The sequence below is a fragment of the Lampetra fluviatilis genome, chromosome 60 (genome assembly GCF_964198595.1).
Source record: "Lampetra fluviatilis chromosome 60, kcLamFluv1.1, whole genome shotgun sequence".
NCBI classification, from domain to species: Eukaryota; Metazoa; Chordata; class Hyperoartia; order Petromyzontiformes; family Petromyzontidae; genus Lampetra; species Lampetra fluviatilis.
The window spans coordinates 2910689-2928115 of NC_136334.1; the positions used below are offsets into that span (position 1 = coordinate 2910689).

Sequence of the window (17427 nt, forward strand, 5' to 3'; positions counted from 1 at the left end):
CATTAGGCCCCACGGCGTAAAGTGCAGTCTCCAACTCTCTTATCCGCTCCATCTCTCTGGCTCGCTATATATATGTACAGTGAAAAAGGGCCATTGCCCGAAACAACACCTGTTACGTATGTTTCCTTTTAAAGCTCACGGTGCTATTGATAAATGCGTCAAGTCTTTTGTTAATTGTGCTCGTGCACAACTACCAACGCAGCATCACAAAATAACATGATTACGTGCGAGAGGGTGATAAGTTTGTCGTAGCCAAGGTCCCTTGACAATGTTACGTGTGCTAATGTTCCATAACGGTATCTTATTCATGAGGACTCCAAAACACCTGCATCACTTATGTAATACCAGCATAAATAACAACAAACAAATTCTTTGAAAATTATTATACCAGCATAAATAACAATAATTTGAAAATTATTTTAAGAACCGCATCAGTGTTTCCTAGTGTTTATGGTTCATATAATTTATTGTAAATACTAAATCAAACCCTCACTAAAGACAATACACTAAGGTTTGCTTGATATTATGCAATAACTTGGCGAAGTGGATATTTGTTTTTTTACTCAAAAGCAATACCAACCTAGGGTTACTAAATCATATATTAGGAGTCATTCCCAAAGGAGTTATAGCAATTATATACAACTTTTAATATATGCATGTTATCTCATCTTACAGCTATCTCCATCTAGCATTGATTTAGTATAATCTACTACTGGGATCAGCTGTGGAACTCATGTCAGCTAAAGTGCAATATTCACAACCATAGGAATACCATGGATTCTGGTTAAGCAACTGTGGGCCGACCAGAAGGTAAAACTGTCACACAAATGTTGCTGGCAGAATAAGGTTGGTGGCATGATTTAGCGGTGGGTCATTAATCATTTCATACGCAAAACCCACAAATAGTAGGCCACTCTTACCAATCACATTGCAGGGTGTTAAATGTCCGTTTTCGCTGCATTGTGCAATTTGGCAATTCCAAGAAAACCATAATATGAGGAGGCGGCGGCCACATGAATGTAACCAATAGCGACGCACAGGCGGGACTCAGTGGTGAGCATGTTCCCAATTAGCCAATCAGCCAACGAAACGAAAACAATTTATTCGTATCGCCTAAACGGTGAAAAGTCGGCAATATGATACGGGGTTATAGTCTTTATTTTGTTTTCCAAAACATAACATGCCACATTTCTTACTGCTAAATAATAATAATAATAAAATGAATGTATCATCATCTGCCATGTTCAATTTCACTGCTGGATAAAGGGCATCTCCAAAGAGTCACCATCTCTAACGGTGCAACAATCCGCCTAGCGCCTGCACACAAGCTGATTTCATAGCTCCGTCTCGCCTTTTGGCGTCCACCTGGACGCGTTCCATTCCTTGACTGCCACTCGATCACTATTCTTTACCATCAGCGATCGTGTCTTCGAGCGACATGTCCTGAATTTGTCATTAGCTTACCTATGCTCTACATAAGTTTTGTTTTCCAAAAAAATACAAATTTGGCCAAATTGCTTACTCGAGTAATAATTTAAACCGGTGACATTATTCACGAGCGGTGCAAGAGCACTTTGATGCCGTTCATCTTCTAGCACTGGTGGCATTGCTTAAACGCACACACTCCATCACTCGCATTGCCCCTTTCCCAACCCGCAGCTTCAGTGAGCAGCTTTAATCAAGGCCACACGTTGGACAGTTATTACCCAACTCGACAAACCCACGATGTCCGCTGCCGGGGTGGGCTGGGAGCAAGATTGTTAGTGCAAACGGCATTCATAAGCTGTTAATATACAGCACCGCAAAGCACAGCTGCCCACAGTCAAACGAGCACAAGAGACATAACCAGACCACACGAGAAAAGGCAAACTGTCACAAACCAGTCAATCAAGTGAGCCTTCATAATTGTAATACGGCAGTCCTCGACTTACGAGCGGGTTCCATTCCTGAGCCACGTTCCCAAGTCCAACGGTTTGTAAGTCGGAACACAATAATGCACCGTATTGAAATGCCGATACGGTCAGTGTTATAAAATCTGTTATGGTTCAACAAAAGGAAGCATTGTTAAACTCATAAAAATAGAATAAATATTGTACATGTGCATGTAATAGTTTAATAAATATTGTGTAGTAAATAAAGCATAACATAAAATAAAAAATAGAAAAAAAAAGTTTTATTTTAACCGACCCAGAGTCCCGATGCTGGCGTGCTTAACGGAAGGGGCGCAGTGAGTCCCCACAATTGCGCACACACACATCCAACGATCCCCCGTGTAACCTTCACAGGATGGTGGGGCAAGTGCTGTTAGCGAGCAGCGCCTATGAAGGCCAGGACTGCACAGGAGGGGCTGGGTGGCCAACACCACGCCCGGCCGCCTTTGACTCCCCAGTGGCCATGTTTACACAAGGCAACAGGTACTCATTTGAGGCCGAGTCGACCTAGGGGCGGCTCCACACCCATTCAGATAATCGTCACTGGTGTCGTGAGCAGGAATTGAACTCGGGTCAGAGTTCAATGAACAAACTTTTAAACACTCACTTTCACACACGTGCGCACCCACAAAGACAAAGATCCCCCATATAGCCTTAACAGACTGTTGGGCAAGTGCTATTAGCGAGCACCTATGAAAGCCGACACGGTACTCGAAGGGGTGGGTGGCTATCACCACGCCTAACCGCCTTTGTCTCCCCAGTGGCGATGTTTACACACCACACCAAGTACTCATTTGAGGCTGAGTCGACCTCGGGGAGGCCCAGGAACAGTTCAGATAAACCGCCACCTGTGTTGTTGGCCGTGAGCGGGAATCTAACTCGGGTCGCTGGGTTCGTAGCGCAAAGCACTATCCACTACACTACCGCTCCCCACACACACTCTCACACGCAAAAACACTCACTCCCAGAGCGAGACTCATTACATCCCGTGGAGGATCCCTCCTCTGAACAAATTGTTCCGCGGTTCAGTTTGCAAGTGCGAGTTCAAGTCTTAAGTCGACGTTAAGAATTAAATATCTCATGGAAGCTGGTTCATAAATATGGATGTTCGTAAGTAAGGCATTCGTAAGTTGGGTGTTCCTAAGTGCGGGCGTTCCTAAGTGCGGTCGTTCCTACGTCGGGTGTTCTTAAGTCGGGTGTCCGTAAGTCGAGTGTTCCTAAGTCGAGGACTGCCCTACAATTTACACTACGTACAGTGAAAGACACTGCCCAACACAATGCACACACTGGCATCACTTGCTGTGGTAGATGAAGTTATAAAGTTGCTCAAGTTAATATTTGACGATGGTCAAATGTCTTGAGACGATACCACACATATGAAGGCCAACCCAAGAACACAAAACCAGAACAAAGATACAAAGGAGAAATGAATACATAACAAAATATTATAATACACAAAGAACTGTAAACATATAAAGAAATATGATAAACTCAGCTCCAATAAAACTCGCAAATAACAAACAGTACTGGATTGAGGCTGAGTCGACCTAGAGGAGGCCCAGGACTAATTCAGATAAAGTCACTGGTGTTATTGGCCGTGAACGGGAATCGAACTCGGGTCACTGGGTTTGTAGCGTAGTGCACTAACCACTACACTACCGCTCCCCACACACTCACACAAAAACAAAGATCCCCCATATAGCCTTAACTGACTGTAGGGGCAATGCTGTTAGCAAGCACCTATGAAGGCCGGAACGATACACAAGGGGGTGGGTGGCCACACCACGCCCGATAGAGCTCAATGGCTTACGCTGTATAAGGTAAAATATTGGTAAAATGTATACCACCGTATAAGGGCCAACATGGAAATTTTTGTTGTAAGTATTTTAAATATTTCAATTATATTTAAGTTATTCAATTGTGATGGCTTCATTTGTAAGGCAAAGAAATATGTCTTTTCTCTTATGACTGACATGGGATATGAATAACCAACTACATAAACTGGAGCAGAGTTCATCATTTGGCGTAAAAACCTCACGTTATAGAATCAAGAGAGCATGAACAAAGAAATCAGAATAAGCGAGAGCCACAGGGAGAGTGAAATGGCGCGAGAGAAAAGATCAATGGAGAGAGAATGAAATGAAAAAAAGGGAGGTGATGAAGCTGTAGATAGAAAATACAAACTCCATTAAACATAAATATTTATAAGAGGGGAAACGTTAAGAAAAATAACTGAAAAACAGAGTGACAAGAAATAATATGCAGTTAAAATCAGGGGATTCTAATGAAACAATATAGAGACATACTTAGATTTGACAGATAACACAGTAAAAATAAGGTAAAACTAAGGATAGAAGGGGCCAGAGCTAGCCAGAAATCAAGAGTAAAATGTTATTAACATGAAAATGTGGAAGAGGAAGATGGGGACAGAGACGGTGAATAAAAATGACAAGTGCCTGAGAAAATGTACAGAGACCAAGAGACGGAGAACACAAATAACATTGAGATTGGACCAGACCTGGTTGGCTCAGTAGATACTACTGTGCAGTCAGTAGATACAACTACAGAGTCAATAGATACTACTTCCTCTGTTGTATGTAGGGTGTGTAGGAATATATACCTACGCGGGGGTAACTTTTTGTACTTCTGCAAGCCTCTTATCATTTTGTTGGTGGAGAAATGGACAAACGGCCCAACGGGCTTTCAGAATAGCTTAGTAAATGTGTACATATATATAATGTTTTAAAGATAAGTTTTGAAATATATTTTTTCCCGAGCAACGCCGGGTACTTACCGCTAGTTACTTAATAATACGCTTCCAGGCCGTACTCAGCCTGTAGCTGTCAGAGCAGTTAAAATTATTTGTATTTCTCTCAATTTCAATGGATTCTAGATTTAGTCTCAGCCAGTAATAATTAGTTTTACACAACACTTAAACTTTATCAAAATCAATTGAGTGTCCTTGTTGGCAAGCATGTTCTGCAACTATCGAGAGTTGTGTTTGAGAGTATGTAATATTTATTTAGTCTTCTTTTAGTCTTACGCTAATGTTATGTCCCGTCTGTCCAACACACCAGTGGGCTGAAGCAGTAACTAATTTGCGCGTTGTTTACGTGACGAAACTTACTGGCTGTGTCGGGTGGTGGAGGGTTACGACACATTTATACGCACGCGGTCTAACCCAAAAACCTTTATTATGAATAACAAATTATCATAACAGCAGTGACGTTCGCTTAAATGACAATCGCAATCACAATCGCATTGTGCTTCCGATTGAGTACCATTGACAAAATTATAATTGTGAGTGTCCCCCCCAGGTCTGGACAGAATCCCATTCGACGTATAGAAAAATACACACGCAGGCAGTAGGGGAGATCTACGACAGAACCATACACCAGAAACAGAGCAGCCGGAAAGGGAAACACACAACAGCAGTTTCAGCAAAGCCTTACTTTCATCTGAGTCACAGCAGCTTGGCGGAGCGGGGCTTGCGTGCAGGCGGGAGGAGCTGCCGCGCCGCCAGTGGCCACTGCCGCTGCATGCGTGCTGCACCGTGCTGACATCGTCAGAGTCATCGTCAAACATCTTACCGTCAGGACCGGGGTCCATGAAGCTCAGGGCTGTGTAACAAGAGGTGGTCAGAAACTCCGACAACCTGCCTGCCTGCACCCTGCAGTGGGAAAAAATGCGCGAGGGGTGCGCGGGGAGGAGACGACAAGAGAAAGGGAGAGATGACCGCGTGGAACGAGGCAGTGCAGCTATACATTGAAAAACCGTGCAGCGCATCAACAGGAGGCTCACTTTGTAATGTAATAACGTACAGCCCTTTGTCAATCCACCACTGCTAGATGAAGGCTTCACCACTCTTGACAGATATAGAAGCTGTTTGACCATACTTTGCTTCGATGGTCAGTGTGGGTTGTGGGTTTGTAAAAGAGAGGGGACGTAGCTCAGGACCGGTTCAGATATCACTCGCCATCGATGTCAGCCATGGCCAGGAATCGGACTAAGGCTAAATGGTTGCCACCGGGTTTATAGTGCAATGCGCTAACCACTGCGTCAGTGCTCTAACCCCCTCGCTATATTTTACATTTTGATTTAAAGCTTTCGTGACTGCAGGGATTCATATTCTTGGTTCTTTCGGTAAAGTCACGTAGAAGGGAAACAATAAAATAATACAAATATAAAACTGCCAAGTCGCTATCCGTGGTGCTAACGTTAAGAAAAAAACGCCACTTTTTTCAAATTTTCTTGCTGTTGTTTTTACACCTAATGACGATTGCTTGTGTTGCAATCGAAACATCGTGATAATTTTATTGTTTTATATTTGTATTATTTTATTGCCTCCCTTCTACGTGACTTTACCGAAAGAACCAAGAATATAAATCTTACATTATAAAAGTGACTCTTCTTTAAAATTCTGTTTACATCTCCATGAAGATTACATGCTTTGTGCCTTCGACTGCCATTGCACGTGGCTAAAGCTCCGTGATATTGGCCACCCGTTGTCAAGGGTGGGTCGGTTCAGATAATGCTGATTACACTGTGTACGGATGCTTTCGTGGTGTAATGATTGGGACACTGGTCTTGCCAACCAGAGGTCGCAAGTTCAATTTCAAATTCTGGCAGCGCATGTAAAACGCATTGAACAGGTTTCTTAAATGTTCCACCACCACCATTCTCTGTCCACCCAAGAGTACAAATGGGTTCACCATAGGATATGTGATCGGCAGTTCTCATGTGGTGGGGTACTGAGATTATTTTGGTGCTCTCAATGTTCAAATGATGGCACAATTTGTTGAGCTATCATTTGTGGCCAGGTCGCTTCTGAAAAATAAGTGAATGCATCAGTGGGCTTTGCCTGGTAGGATGGGGATGGTTTAGTTTTATTTGTGTTTGGGTTATTTGTTTACCTTTCTTGTACTTTACAACTCCTATCATGTGTTCGTACTGTTTGTTGTTCTAACGTTCTTATCCTGTGCCCCTACTGAACATGTGAAAAAGAGCTTTATAGCTCATCAGATTCCTCCAGTATATATATTTTGATTCTGAAAGTGTGAGTGATTACTCCGACCTTTTTCAAGGGAGAGGGGCTCTCCAGATCTCGCTAAAATTAAAGCCCTTTCACCAAGAGTGGTTTGAGCAAGGAATTTCAAGGCTGCGCCTTTATATTAATATTGTACCATGTCACTGGCCACATGCTGTCACTGCATGTTAAGGCCCCCAAGAAGAAGTCAGCACAGCCCAATAGGTAGGGAGAGAAGCCTTTCCTGCTTCTGTTCGCACTTATACATAGCGCATTTGGCCACGGTGGCGAGATGTTAACTATCTCGCCTGGTATACAGGTCGCGGGTTCTATCCCGACCCCGACGCCTGGTCTATATTTGGAGTTTGCGTGTCCCTCTCCCCATGGTCGTGTGGATTTTTCTCTGGGTCCTCCAGTTCTTCCAGACGTTTAGAATCATTGTGCGTTCAGAGCATTTGGCTGACATATATTTCCACATAAGCCACTTTGTTGAGCCATCATTTTTGGCCAGGTTGTTTCTGAAAAAGAGCTCAGTGGGCCTTAACTGGCAAGATACAAAAAATAGTTTCAAACATAATTTATTTATCACACGGGCTTCTGCCTGAAATGTTACTTGCTCGATTGTTACTATTATTCCTTACCTCGCTCCGGCAAAATAGCCGTCTTGGAGTTTCCTCAAGGTGGCCAACACGGCAGGGTCAACCTCCTTGCCGTTCTCCGCTGCACGACCACACACACCATACAGAGTGAGATGTCAGAACCCGGCAGATCTAATATTATTTTACATTTATATAGCGCCTTTAATTGAGGAGCTTAACATAATAAAAGTGCAGTATAAACAAAAAAATTATTTAGATGGCAGGGGCATGCGAAGGATGAGTTATGGGTGACCGCGATAGAGGGTGAGTAGGGGATATGGAAGGGTTAGGGAGGTGTTCACAATAGAGGGGTAAGTAAGGGATAGGGAAGGGGATGGGAGGGAATAAATGGAGGGGCGGGGGGAGGGAATAGATGGAGGGGAGGGGGGAGGGAAGAGGAAAAGAATGGGCAATGGAGAAGAGGTGAGCTTTGAGAGAGGAACGGGAGGAGGTTAACGGACCAGATTGTACAGATGCAACATAAAATCAAAACCAACCCATAGGTTGCTGCCTAAATAAATACTGCTGGAAAACATTTATCTGGAATGCCCATTGGGTGAGAGACTTAATAACACAAATATTTTTGTTGTCGTTTGTTTTTCCCCCCAGTGTTAACCCGACGATGCTGTCGGCAATACACAATGAGATGAAGGATCCATTCTGATCTTTCACACAGCAGCGCGACCCTCAATGCTAAAGAATGTCCCACAGGAACCAGATATCACAGAGCTGCCTCTTAAATCCCTTCAAAGAGCCCTCCTCTGATCCACAGTGGAGGGCAACACTTTCCCACCCACTTTGCTACGGAGAACAATGTTCGTCGCAAGAAAATCAAACCAATATTTAATTCTCAGAGCTGAAATTTAGCCAATTTATGTGACTAGCCAAATTTATTGTGATGGATTTTTGTACAGGCATTGGTCGCCGGGCTGAGAACATAAACTCGCTACACTTGAGAACCTGGTTAATCACGGGCTGCTGCCCAGATTTGATCCCAGGATCTCAGCAGTGCCAGTTCAGAGCTCTGACCTCAAGACCCAACCAACCACCGCAACCTGTATGCAATTTACAATTCTCATTTTAACGACAAAGGCGAGAGAATCAGTGGACTTCCATGTGCGCCAACCCATCGTGCCAACATCGTTTGCCAGCCTCCTCACTGAGCATGGTGTGCGTGACGGGGAACGTGACAGTGGGCCTCCCAGTCATGCGCCAGCGCGAACACAGGTACGACAGATCCGTGCGCAGCATCTCCACGATCATGCGGCTGTCCAAGGCCAGGTAGAACTGCTGCTCATCTATGAACTACACACGCAGAGGAAACGGCAGATTAACCAGGAAAACCTCAAGTGCATGTCATAAAGAAACCGGTGCAATTGCACAACTCCAAACAAAATAAACATTTATTGTACTTATGGAGGTCTAATATATATGCATTGTTATGCATTTGTTGACCGTGTATAATCAGAATCATTGTGCCCACATTAGGTGAACCGAGTACAGTAAAACCTTGGATTGAAAGCATAATTCGTTCCGGAAACGTTTGTAATCCAAAGCACTCATATATCAAAGCACTCATATATCAGTTGTGACCACGTAACGCTCGGCAGACAAAGCGTATACGTACTACTCGTATTGCAAGACCTTGCTCGTTTATCAAATTCATATTTATTTTAAAAAATTGATCGTCTTGCAAACCACTCACAGACCAAGTTACTCGCAATCCAAGGTTTTACTGTACTTTACCATACTCCAGGCTCATATGGCAGGGAGTACACACTCAAGTGAGGCTTTACCGGCTCAACAATCTAAACAAATACATTAAACTCCGGTCATCCTCGCAGCGGCTTTTGGCTCGCCATGGAACAAAGACGGTCACTGCATCGCGCACATTCAGATGTGCTTCTGCGGCTGTCTGGAATGCTCTTCCTTACGATATTAGGAAGCCACTGGAGCTATACACTTCTAAATCTAGATTAAAACGAATTTCTTTAGAACTGCTTTTTGTGTTTAGTTTGTTGTACTTCCTCCGTACCTCCGATTAGTACGGTTGGCTACGTGCGGTGCGAAAGAAGTTCAACATACAGTACATAACGATGAAAAGAAAAAACAATCTGGCACAAAAGGAAAGAGTGGCACCTGGGGAGTGAAGGCGAAGATGTTGTTGCGGATGACGTAGAGCTTAGATGTTCCCAGGACGCCAATGTGGTGGTACGGGCGGCCAGACAGCTTCAGCTTCTTGTTGCGGCCTTCAGTGAGAGGACGTTCGCAGCATCGTCATCACCGCACTCACGGTGCACCACGTGGTCGCACGGTCTCCAGCTACTCAAAACAGATTAGTGTTTTAAAGTGCGTGCATGTCACGGGTCAGGTGTCCTTTTTTTGCGTGAACCTTTTGTGGTTGAGAATCAATAAAGGAAATTAAAATACTCTGTAGAAGATGGCATGACAGCCAATATGAGCGGGTGGGCAGGGGGGGGTGGCATTAGAAGGTATCGTTGAGTCTCAAGACTCTTTTACAATGTATTTGTTGTGGGGTATGCTGCTGTGATGTGTAATCCCAACTAAGTACTTTGCAGGTAATTAGCATTGCGATGTTTGGCCGATGCAAGTTACCATATATGTTTGCTTTGAGCTATGGGAGGAAACTGGGAAAACCCAGAAGTCACCCATGCAGAACAAGGGACGAACCTACAAACTCCACGCAGAAAGGCGCCCGAGTTGGGAATTGAACCTAGGGCCTTCCTTGCCGTTAGGTATGAGTGTCACCATTGCGTTGCAATCTTGCCGCCCAAGGCAATAAACGTGCCACAAGTGTAGGGTGGTGGCGAGGGGGCATGCGTGCCTCACCCAGACGGGCATAGATGTGGCTAAGGATGCGTGCTGGCTGCACGCGGATCGGGTGGACGTCTGCCGTGGTCTCCACCATGAAGCCGTGGCTCTGCAGGATCTCCTTGATCTCATTCGTCTCGGCCAGGACTGCCACTGCACGCGCGAGGGGTCAATAAGCAAACGGGACCTTTGAGCTCTTTTTTTGTCGTCGCATCACAAGACATGTCGTCCAATCAGAACACTCGCAGAGCAGCACACTGTGGAAGTAGACATCATAGAACTACCCCAGAGATCCTTTCTAGTCGAAGTTTTTTAAATATACCCCAGGGGGCAAAATGTCCCCCCCCGTGTACATCTCGACAGATTATCCAGATAATTTATATGAATAAATTTATAAACGGCATCCCAAAAGTCTTGTCCATACTAAAGGCGAAGAAAAAGTGATTTGTGCCAAACGCCAAAGGTAATTCAGTTCATAAACAAATACGAATGCATACACGACACAGGACAACTTTATGGATTGCACTCAAGTGTCTCTGCCAGTGACCATGTGTTGTTGCGTGGTTGCCCTCTGAGGTGCTCGTTAACAGTACTTGCCCCAACGGTCTGTGAAGTCTATATGGGGGGGGGAATCTTTGTCTTTGTCTCTGTATTTCCCCTCTGCAAGAAAATGGTTCCCCATCCCTGCCGTGGCATAACGCTGGACTGAGCCGTCACCGCTTAGAGTGTTGGGGGGGGGGGGGGGTCGAACCTTGCACGACGACATCTGGCTTGGGAATAGTCGACAGGCGTCTGTTAAGAGGGTCGATTTCACCGGGAGCCAGGAATCCCTGCCGAAAGACAAATGCACCGACCATGTCCCACGTCGCCACTCGAGTCGCAACAACGCTCAGTACACACCATAGGAGAGGGCTCACTTCGTGGAGACTCTTGCACGTGTGAAGTGTTGTGTCAATCCACTGCCGGATGACAGCCTCCCCGAAGGTGTGGGTCATGGGAGGTTATACGAGCGCTGACAATGGCAAATTTCTTAAATATTGATATGCAGATGCTTATGTTTGTTGGTTAAATAATCTACTATACTTTGCGTGCAATAAAAAAGGGCCATTGCCTGAAACGTCACCTATTCCTGTGTATATTTCCATTTAGGGCTGTTATTGACGAATGCGTTGAGTTTTTGTTCATCTGTGCTTGTGCACCACTGCCAATGCAGCAGCATCACCACATAATCTGCTTCAGAGATGCGACGGCTCATTTGACATTTTCTAATTAACAAGGGAGACGTTTTCTCGCTCAAGTTTTGGAACAGTGCCAAGTTAAATGGACAATAGAGTAGTTTCAAACACAGTTGAGCTCTTTGATATTTCTAATTTCTTATGTCGCTCATATGGTCTTTTTGCAGAGCATATTTGGTCTGCAATCACTTTAGGAGTAATCATCTCAAAATGCCCAACTTTGTTTCGTACCTCCAGTAAAAATCATAAGTAATGAATATTAAGGGACAATTCTTAAGGTTTAAAACAAGATTGTTGGCAATTTCACCATACAGTGGTTTCCTCACATTGTCATGGGGTCTTTTACGGTAAATTTATAGGAGAGGACATTATTTGACAATGTTCATATGTTGAATTCCCCAGGTGCCACTCTTTCCTTTTGTGCAAAATCGTTTATTCTTCTTATCCTTATGTATGTTGAACTTCTTTCGCACCGTACATAGCCAACCGTGCAAATCGGAGATACAGAGGAAGGACAACAAACTAAGCACAAAAAGCCGTGGTAAAAAAAAGTTTACAATTTAATAATCGTCCCCATACCCCGCTCATCACCTCCCATGCAGCATTAACAACAAAAATCTTACCCAACTAATTTCGTGTTAATCTCTAAGTCAAGCAATTGAACCGATAAACGACAGAGTAAAGCGATTGCTTATATAGTCAGATTAGAGCCGGGCTATAATAATGTCCACTGAACGCAAGTGGAGTGGGGCATGCATGCAAGTGCCACTGTGGTTGTGCTACCTCTGCCAGCAGGCTGCTGAGGATATACAGAGACTGCCCCCACATGTGCGGCAGCTTCCCAGCAGAAACCCGGTCCACCGTGTGCGGCTTGCGGTACTCCTCCTCCATCTAACAGCGGCGGTGCAGGCAAGACAACGCACATGGCAAGACTTTATGAAAGGAGCCATACCAAACCCACGTTCATCGTCCTGTGAATGGCCGCCCCATCCGCATGGGGAGGGGAGGCACGCGCATTATGTGTGACGTAGAAAGGTGACGCCTCACGGAATGCTGTCATTACGTTGGCCACCAAGGATGAATCCTTTTAGCGCTGGTTGTTTTTATCGCCAACTTTTTGGTGCCATTTCTTAAGTTGTTGCTTCATTTTTGAGTTTGGTTGGTAAGTAAAGGTTTCATTTGCTTGGTAGTGGCTGTATATGGGATTTTGTCCATATATATAATTAATGTACAGCGTTATGGGATATTAGCATATATGACGCTCAATAAAATGTGAGTATTACTCTTAACTTTTGGGGAGTTTTTTTTCTTTCTTGATTTAGTTCCTAATAGTACAGGTTTATATGAAATGTAACTCATTGGATTATATTTACGAGAGTTACCGTGCCACCCGCTACAGACAGACAGCCAGATCTAATTCATTAAAGTTTTCAACCTTACAGTCCCATGAGCCCAGACCAGATATTTAACTTGTCAGTACTGCATGAGGTGGCATTACTTCACTCACTCCAATTTATACATGTGGCCAACAACAGTGACCTATGTGATTACCATGTGAAGCGATGAGTTAACTCTTATTGGCCGTATAAATAAATCAGTACGACTCACGTTTTGCTATCTTAAGTGGTACTGGATTTCTGATTTGGCAACCAGCCTGAGTCGGAAAGCGTTCATGAGCTACACTTGGGAACAGGGTTTAAACACAGGCGGCTGCCCGGATTCGAACCCAGGGTGGTCAGAAATGCTGGCGCAGCACTCGGCAGCTCTGAGTCACCCTCGGACGCGACTGTTGGTGTTTTAGTGTTGAGCTTCGTGCACCACCTTGTCAGGGGGTACGCAGTACAGCTCCGGCAGATACCGCAGCCCGTTCTTCCCTCGGACGAGGATGGCCTCCAAGGCTTCTCGATACTCCTCAACCTATAAGCACGACACTTGCATTAGTACGGCTCAAAATGCCTGTATAATTATTCAATCTCTCTTTGTAACCATAGGCAGCGGGGTGGAGTGGTGGCAACACACGGCGCAGTGAACCCCGCCACCAGAGTTCGATTCCTACCAGAGGTAATCCCAGAGACGGGTCATAACTGAACCGGTCCTGGTTCCCCATCTTCACCAATCCACACTGATCAGCGTGGTGATGTATTTTTTTTTTATTACGACACTTATTTACCCATAAAAGCCTCACCGAGTCTCAATACACTTTTTTTAGGAGGGTCCTGCCAGGTTTTCACAGGAGGCGGGGATGTTAGTATGTGTAATCCCAAATGAATAATTTGCAAGTAATTTTTGTTGTATTGGGATGTTTTGCCAATACCAGTTATATAACAAAAATATTCTTTCTTTACTTTGGGAAAAACCAGAGAAAACCCATGGGGAAAACAAACAAACAGTCCATAATGTATGGTCAAACAACCCCCACGACCAACAAAGAGCTGTGAATATTTATATGTCTAGGGTCTGGTAACCACTGAAGAATTCTGTGTGTCCGACTGGCTTGTAACATATTGAGGCAGCAGCCGAGGAGGTCATCGTCGTCATTTTACCTGCTCGTGGTTGTTCATGAAGACGCCGTCGATGATGAAGTATGTCCAGAACACTGGCCACTCGCACTCGATGTTCTCAAACAGCTTGAGCTCGGCAGGCTCGTAGTACAGACGGCTTGGGTCCTAGTGGACAAGCCATCCGCCACACCAAGCAACGTGGCATTTAACATTCATCAATTCAGCTTGGCGGCAGACATCAGTGCAACAAAATTCAATTGTTGTAGTGCTTCTATTCTTCTACCCACCCACCTTTACCAATGCACACTGACCAGCGTGGTGAAGTATAATCAAATAACCCACATGGCCCACATGGTGTGGGGACTCGATCATCCAGCAGTAGATTTCCCAAGAGCTGCACATGTACACATTAGAAGTGGGTTCCACATTTAAAACATTTGGAGTTTGGGATTTTTAAGGACAATTTTATACTTCTGGATTATGTTAACATTTAACACATCTTCTTAAATGGCATCACAAAATGCCATGTGACCACTTATTGAGGAAAGCAAACGTGACGGGCGATGTCACTTCAAGTGACATCATATTTTAGTAGAATAACAAAGTATTTTTCTTTTCAGATCATGCAAATTTCGTGTCTCGACCCGAAGTTGTGTGTCTAGATTTTTATTATTGGTCATAAAATCGAAAAAACATTGCAAGTACATGTACTTGGTAACCATCATTCCAGATTGGGACATTATCAAACAAACGGTATTCAGCAATCACACCTTAAAAGTCATTATCACTCTGTATTTATCATTCAATTTCCATTCGTGATTCAACATTTATCATTCGTGCCTCATCGTCTTACCTATAAAAGGCATTTTTTGTCTGTCTGTCTGTCCATCTGTCTGTCGACATAAACTTGCGAAAGATTTGGCTCGCAAACCGTGGGGTTCGATGTGTGTGTGTCTAAGTCGATGTGTGTGTCCAAGTCGATGTGTGTGTGTGTGTGAGTCGATGCGTGTGCGAGTTGTGTGTGTGATTCGATGTGTCTGTAGGATGATGTGTGTGTGCGGAAGTCGATGTGTGTGTTAGCCGCTATGTGTGTGTGAGTTGATGTGTGTGTGTGAGTTGCTGTGTGTGCGTGGCTCCATGTGTGTGTGTAAGTCCATTTGTTTGTGTGTGTAAGTCCATAAGTGTGTGTGTAAGTCGACGTGCATGTGAAAGTGGATTTGTGCATGTGTAAGTCGATGTGTGCGTTTTTTTGTCCATGTGTGTGTGAGTCCATGTATGTGTGTGTGTGAGTCCATGTATGTGTGTGTGTAAGTCGATGTGTGAGTCTGATGTGTGTGTGTCTGAGTCCATGTGTGTGTGTAAGTCCATGTGTGTGTGTAAGTCCATGTGTGTGTGTGTAAGTCCATATGTGTGTGTGTAAGTCCATGTGTGTGTGTGTGTGTAAGTCCATGTGTGTGTGTAAGTCCATGTGTGTGTGTGTAAGTCAATGTGTGTGTGTGTAAGTCAATGTGTGTGTGTGCAAGTCAATGTGTGTAAGTCAATGTGTGTGTGTAAGTCACTGTGCGTGTTTGAGTCCGTGTGTGTGTGTGTGCAAGTCGATGTGTTTGGGTGTGTGGGTCGATGTGTTTGGGTGTGTGGGTCGATGTCTGTGTGTGTGTGTGTGTAAGTCGATGTGTGTGTCTTTTTCGCCCGGAAAATGCTGGGTACTTCCCACTAGTTTACCAATAGGCACAATTATCACCCGCAGTCACGTCCAAGCCAGAGACGTATATTTTGTGAGCTCACCTCTCGCGGGGTTTTGTGTCCGTCTCTGAGGAAGCGACAACAACCATAGCGGCCCTGAAGGGAGTAACGGAGAGAAGAGGGGCGGCACCAACCATTAATTTACACCAGTGGTTCTTAACCTTTACTGCAGCCTTGCACCCCTTTGGGTGTCAATCGTGAAAAAAAAATGTTAATACATATAGGTTTGATAAAACAAAGTCATTGTACTTGCGTTCCCATGCTTAATTTGTATTTCGATGATTTACCTTCTAAAATAAATCTGGCATGTTTGGCAACCCCAGAAAGGACATCTTGCACCCCCAGGGGGTGTGCACCCCAGGTTAAGAAACACTGCATTAGAGACCAGGGTCAATGTTATTTCACAGAAATGATTCAATTATTAAATTATGATTCGATTACAATGCAGTAGAACCCCTCTTAACAATGGTAATTGGCTACCTGAAAACCAGTCTTTAAGTGATTTGGTCATTAAGCAAATATAGTAAATACATGTTAGTTTAATTCGTTCCCATAGCATTGAAAGTTTTTTTTACCCCAAAAACGTACTGTAAAAAATTTAAGCAATAGATATGAATACATAAATATGCCAACAACATTATAAACGCATACTATTAAAATAAACATGGTTAATCAATGCATTAATTAATATTTACTGTACCAACAACAGCATGTCGTTAACAGGGGAATGGTCGGTAAGCGAACACATTGGGCTCTATGGAGGCCTGGCGTTAAGCGATTAGTCGTTAACAGGGGTGCTTGTTAAGAGGGGTTCTACTGTAAACTGTTAGCGAAAACACCCCAACTCTCTGCTTGATTCCTTCTCTCTCTGCTTGCAAGTATCTCCTCAAAACATTAGTATTCAAGCGAGCCTTAAACTCTACTATAATTACCTTTCTCTGAATGGGTGAGTGGGTCGGTGAGTGGGTGGGTGGGTAAGTGAGTGTTTGAGCAAGTGGGGTGGAGGAGCAACGCTCACAACCACAAGCAGAGCACCGATAGGGTGAAACGTAGCAAGTTGGCACAGTGGAGAGCACAGGTGGTGCATCTGCCGTCATCTCAATCAATCAACACATACCACCTGTGTCTGTGCCGTGAGCTCTTCCAAGTCACCCTTCGAAACTTCACTTGGCCTCAAAGTGTACCTAGCATGGCACAACCGCCATGGTGACATCACCACCACTTAGTGGCGAAAGGCGGTTGTTGTTATTGTTGTTGTTGGGCGAGATGGCGCGTGGCTGTGTGAGGTCGACTCAGCCTCCAATGAGTGCCTGGTGGGTTGTGAAAAACAACCCCATGAGGGAGACAAAGACCATCAGGCTTGGTGCTGGCGAGCCACCAACTCACGCGCTGTGCCAGCCTTCAGAGGTGCTCGCGAACAGCACTTGCCCCTACAGTCTGTTAAGGCTATACGGGGGATCTTTGTGAGTGGGTAGGTGGATGTGCGAGTGAGTGGGTGAGCGGTTGGGTTGGTGAGCGAGT

The 17427-nt window shown here is 44.5% G+C and overlaps 1 protein-coding gene across 4 annotated transcripts in view; it reads right to left on the bottom strand.

Moving 5' to 3' along the window:
- The window catches only part of LOC144950997 (phosphorylase b kinase regulatory subunit alpha, liver isoform-like), a 65569-nt gene that overhangs the window by 29843 nt on the left and 18299 nt on the right, over positions 1-17427 (bottom strand). For 3 of the 4 annotated variants that reach the window (XM_078881209.1, XM_078881208.1, XM_078881211.1), the window contains exons 9-18: positions 15949-16002; positions 14206-14328; positions 13484-13579; positions 12446-12553; positions 11179-11257; positions 10446-10580; positions 9735-9844; positions 8756-8900; positions 7599-7677; positions 5384-5601 (exon numbers count right to left, since the gene is read on the bottom strand). In XM_078881209.1, the coding sequence (XP_078737335.1) occupies positions 5384-5601; positions 7599-7677; positions 8756-8900; positions 9735-9844; positions 10446-10580; positions 11179-11257; positions 12446-12553; positions 13484-13579; positions 14206-14328; positions 15949-16002 (1147 nt within the window). The remainder of the gene's footprint in view (positions 1-5383; positions 5602-7598; positions 7678-8755; positions 8901-9734; positions 9845-10445; positions 10581-11178; positions 11258-12445; positions 12554-13483; positions 13580-14205; positions 14329-15948; positions 16003-17427) is intronic. The other variant, XM_078881210.1, reaches the window with a different exon arrangement.